A 5,525-nucleotide genomic window follows, 5' to 3' on the forward strand; every position below is an offset into this window, starting at 1 on the left:
ACAAAAAATAACAAGGTCATCAGCGTACATTAGGTGCTTAATGGTATACTGTTGCCAACCTTACAGCCCGTTCCAGTCATTTAAAAACCTTGACAAGTCGTCCACATATATATTAAATAAAAACGGAGACAGAATGCTACCCTGTCTTACTGCATTTGACACACAAAAAGATGCAGATACACAATTTCCCCATTTTACAGACATTAACTGATGGCCATACCAAAAAAACAGAATTCTCACAAGACATTTTGGAGCACCTTTGCTAGAAAATAATTTTGCATGGTTTACATAGTCAAAGGCCTTTGAGGCATCAATAAAACACATAAAAATTGTTGTATCATGTCTATTATACAGATCCAAGATTTCTTTCAAAGCAAAAATGCATCTGTTTGGGTTTAAAGCCAAACTGGTTATCAGAGGTGCAGCTAAAACTTTTCCAACTTATAGAATGGACCTTTCCAGCACCTTAGACAGAGTGCTGGCCAGAGCTTTAGGTCTGTAATTGTCTTTACTGTTAATTTTGCCAGTTTTATCTTTTAGAATTGGAGCCAAAAAAACAGACAATAATAGGTCAGGTACGACTCCGTGTATTAGAAAGCCTGTAAAACAAATGGCGAGCAAGGGATACAGTTTACTGCTAGCATATTTTAAATGCTCAGCAGATACCCCGTTTGCACCACATGCCTTGTTGTAATCTACATATACATACACTAATGTAGCAATTTATATATTAATGGCTGTGACAGTTCGTTGTTGTGGGAAGGAGGTGGTGGGAACCAGAGAACATTTAAAGACTTTTAATAATAAATACTGTAAACAAATACAAAACAAAAGTAAAGGCAGCAGCACCTCACGGACGACTGCTGCCACATAATAAAGCAGAAACATAACATAAGTCCAGGCCTGACCTCTCTCGTCATTTACTGTCGTCGCTCCTTTTATGTTTCCGCTCCTCTGTGAGAGATATGAGACCGGTGTGTCACTCATCAGTAATCCTGCCAGTGCCACCGGCCTCACAACGTTCTCTCACGGCCCTCTGCCTGCTCGCCACAATGGCTTTATAATTTTTTTCACAGAATTTCTCATAAATATTTGATATTTGTTTAATATTTTTAAAACAAATTCTAAAATATTTCTTAATGCTCAGTTGTACACAATCTGCACATGACTGCTTCTTTCTTCTTCTATTCATAGAAATAAGGAAATGAACCCACTTCTTCTTTGATTATGGTGGGGCGGGGAAATTACGTATTTATGGATATCTAAAATAGAGCAACGTCATGCACAATAATTTGCACTAGTCATAATGATGTTTGAGATATCTTTAACTTTCATTCTGCCTAGTCAAAACTGAATTACAGATATATCTGGCGTTTTTCGACTAGTCACAATTACGTTACAGATATCTTGGATGACAATTCCAACTATCCAAAATGTAATTACGACTAGTCAGAAAGATGTTGTTGATATCTACAATGTTAATTCCCGATAGTCAAACTTAACTTTTAAATGTTAAAATGGCTTGCCATAGCGCCATTTTCTTTCCTGGTTTGGTTGAAACACGCCCCATAATCATAGCCCAATGGAGCAGTATCAGACTAATATTCTGACTAGAATCTGAGTATGACGATGCCAGGCTAGCAGGTGACAGCAATTATGTAACTATAGAAACAAACGAGGGCATAATCAGTCACCAAAGAACACCGCCTTGGTGTGTCTAATCAGGAAACATTTCGGCTATTTAAATGACCCCTCAACAACATTTGCCAACATTGGATGCAAATTTCTAGTACTTGTATTGCAGAAAAAGTGAATCCACTGACTGCTGAATTCTGATCTATCAAGAGAAGGTGGTCTTCATTTAATTAATGTTATTTTAATATTCATTATGTTTTATCCTTACTCATATTGAGCTCACTTATATAAATGTTTTATGGTTATGAACAGAGCAATGAAGGTTTTTCAGAGCGTCCTGCTACTCGTCAGCTGCCAGTTCCTTCCCACTCTGGGTAAGCTACTAATGTGATTTGGTAACAAATGTACATTATATTAAATCCATTTTAAAATAAATATATTTTGCTCGTTTTTTTTTTTTAGAACAGTATGTAATTCATTTTGTGAAAGTGTCTGTTTGTTACCATTTTGCACCATGTGTTCGCAGCTTTAAACTGTGAAGTGATGAGTGGTAACCTGAAGCAGATAGACGCTGGGTCTGGTTCAGTGGTTGGAGTGAACGATCAAAATGAAGCGTTTGTCCTAATTGATAATACCTTCAGAAAGATTGCCACGTCTCTAAAGCACATCAGTGTTGGTCCTGCTGGTCAGCTCGGGGTGGATACAGCTGATAAGATCTTCAAGTTGCAGGGTGGCAGATTTGTGCAGATTCAAGGTGAAAAGAGAAATTACAGAAATCAATACATGCCTAATCATTCATTAAAATTTGTTTTAAGACATATCTTATTATTGAATTAATCTTTCATCCAACCTGTTGATTGTACTGTTAGGCCTTCTCAAACAGGTGGATGCTGGAGGTGACCAGATCATTTCAGGTGTCAATGTGAATGATGACATATTCTGCTTAAATATGGATGCTAACAACAAATGGTCACCCAACACTATTCCTTGGGTTTCAATTAATGGAAAGCTGAAGTATTTCAGCTGTGGCCCGTACAGCTGTTGGGGAGTGAACAGCGCTGACCAAATCTGGATCTTGAAGGTGATGTCACAATGTTAAATACAAGGGCATGATTTCAAGTTTAAATACACCAGGTTTTTAATCAAGTAGACATCATGCACACATTTGTTTTTCCTGACATAACTAAAGAAACTGGTGTGGAACCAACAAAGGCAGTTATTTTATGACTTTATTATGGTTGACTAGTTTGTGTCTCTTGCAGGATGTGTCTAGTAATGCATGTTCCGGGTCCGGCTTTGTGAATATTGGTGGACTTCTGTCCATGATTGAAGTAGCAGCTGATGGCAGTGTCTTTGGTGTCAACCATCAAGGGAACTTATACCAAAGGTGACTAGAACCTTCATCATATAACATTGTATGAACAAAAGTGATTATTAATTTTCTGATATAAATCAAATGCTACATTAAAGAAACGATATTTTTGCAGAACTGGTGTCACTCAATCCAACCCCGCTGGCACAGACTGGATCTCGATGGTTGCCTGTCCCAATAACCACAAGCATGTGAGCTTTGACCTGGGATTTCTGTGGGTCGTCTGTGTTGACGGCTCCATCCGTAGATGTACTTTATAGTCTGTCATGAGTCACTGCCGCAACAGAGGAGCTCAATCATTAACCGAAACCTCAAAGTATTTAGTCATTATTAACAGAAATCTAAAAGTTTGATTTCTCTTGAATCAATAAACCATTATGATCGCATCTTCTCTGTGTATCATTTTTGTTCAGTGGTTCTCCAACTGGAAAAAGTTTTATTTCTAATGTCTGATTAGAAAAGATGTTTGTCTAATTTCTACACTGTAAAAAAAAAAAAAAAAAAAAACTTAAACCAGCAGTTGTGGTTGCCAGTATTATACTGTAAAAAATATATAGCAACCTTACTTTGGACTTAAATACAGTAGTAACCTTAAGTTTGTATGGGACAACTTTGTTTCATTAAAGGGACACTCCACCCATTTGCATTAAGCTTTCCATTGTTAGAAACCCAGTTATACTATTGAATGGTCGCGCAACACTCTCTCATTTTCCCCTGAGACAAGAGAAATCTGCTATTTACCTTTTTCACTTCCTCCTACAATGACGCAAAAATCGTCCTTTTACGTCATTGTAGGAGGAAGTGTAAGAGGGGGGGGATTTCTGTAAAGACTACAAGCACTAGTACCCGCCCATAGGGAGTTGGACCTAATGCGCTAACAGAGCTATCACAGATCATCAGTGGGTGGGACTTCACTTGTAGATACTGAAATCAATATCAGCCATCTTGTTTATAAGCTAAGCTAACAAGCGCTGTGAGATAGGAAGTTATGACAATGACGGAAGAAACTAAACATGATATGGAAGTAGAGAATTTTGAAATTCTGCTGCTCGAATCCGCTGTTCGTGGCTATTTTTACGAGCCGCAATTTAGTGAAGAGCAGCTGAGGCTGATGGAGGAACAGGAGGCGGACGAGGAGCCCGGACTGGCTCGAGCTGGGCGGACTGCTGGTGCCTGTGCTCTCGCTGTGCTATCTCGATACAGATACAGTCCGTCTGCTGCAGAGAATTTCAACGATAGCAATTTCTCCTGGACGAAACCTCTGAATCAGACGAGCACACAGACGTTTGTGTTGTGATGTGAACCATCCTAGTGTCGCACCGCATATGTTCTGAATGAACATCCAGGTATCATGCAATAATTCACCATATAGAAAGAAATACAAACGAGGAGTAATTCGCTAATGAGTTTGCCAATGTAATGGGGTTCGTTGTTGTGGGAAGAAAGAGGCGGGAACCGGCGAACATTTAAACATTTTAATAGTAAAATAAACAAAGCAGCTAGCCTTGTAGATGGTCACGGAAGAGTGATTTCTCTGTTTGCACTGTTCTGGATTAGTGGGAGTGGCTTGCGGAGCTGTGCAATGTGGTGCATTGTGGGAGTTGTTGTCTTACATACAAATGCGGCCTAAAGTTATTTTCTGTCTTTTCTCGGTCAAGAGGGCACCAAATTAAAAATTTCTTTTACATTTCGACTACATATATAACCCACTTTCAATAAAGATTAATGTTGAAATGGGTGGAGTGACCCTTTAACTGATGAATGTTATTCTGTTTCACTAAAGTATTATAATCTGCCTTATAACTTTGCAATATACTGCTATCCACCATAATACAGGTGGTATAGCATGTAAACCACATGATGATTCAAAGTTTAACCCCATTGGGTTTCCACAAGCTGAGGCAGATATTAATATAATGAAGGTGCACAGTATCATACACACAAACATAAAACACCATCATGGTGACACACACATGACTCCAAAATAATGCCATAAACATTCATTAAACTATATGATGCAACATAAACCCCAAATGTGCATAACTGATAACAAAAACTAAGAAACATAATTCTTTAAATGAAATGACATCAAATGTGAAGTGTCACACAGGGAATTCTGGCTATGTCAATTTAGAGAAACAAGAACAGAAACATGAGAAGAGAGAGCAGAAACACAATAACTACAATTGACTTCAGCCACAGCCTTAGATCAACTGAAGATAAAAGAAGACATTAAATCTCTGAAGATCTCAGTAGAGGAAGATTAAACAACTCCACAAACAGCATTACCAGCCTCACTTGCTAACCAGATAGACTTTATTTCTGTCAGATGTTTACATTTCTTATTGAGAATTAACAGAGTTTTAGATGTTGATTTATTGTTTCATTTGAAGTTACCATGATGGTGATCGGTGTTTTCTTTAGTTGGTCCCTTGACTTTCTAACATTAATCTTTCTCTGGCTGCTATAACGTCTCGGTTACATATGGTAACCCTCGTTCCCTGAGGGAGGGAACGGA

The 5,525-nt window shown here is 38.3% G+C and overlaps 1 protein-coding gene across 1 annotated transcript; it reads left to right on the forward strand.

The window, feature by feature from the left end:
• The first annotated feature begins 1,817 nt into the window (after positions 1-1,817).
• Positions 1,818-3,366, forward strand: LOC130087123 (fish-egg lectin-like). The gene is made up of 6 exons (XM_056253350.1): positions 1,818-1,850; positions 1,948-2,009; positions 2,162-2,389; positions 2,505-2,716; positions 2,898-3,022; positions 3,123-3,366. The coding sequence occupies exons 2-6, from the start codon at positions 1,952-1,954 to the stop codon at positions 3,265-3,267; spliced, it is 768 nt and encodes a 255-aa protein (XP_056109325.1). The 5' UTR covers positions 1,818-1,850; positions 1,948-1,951; the 3' UTR covers positions 3,268-3,366.
• Positions 3,367-5,525: the final 2,159 nt, after the last annotated feature.

The sequence above is a fragment of the Rhinichthys klamathensis genome, unplaced genomic scaffold, assembly GCF_029890125.1.
Source record: "Rhinichthys klamathensis goyatoka isolate OS25496 unplaced genomic scaffold, OSU_Roscu_1.1 h1tg000104l_1, whole genome shotgun sequence".
Lineage (NCBI taxonomy): Eukaryota > Metazoa > Chordata > Actinopteri > Cypriniformes > Leuciscidae > Rhinichthys > Rhinichthys klamathensis.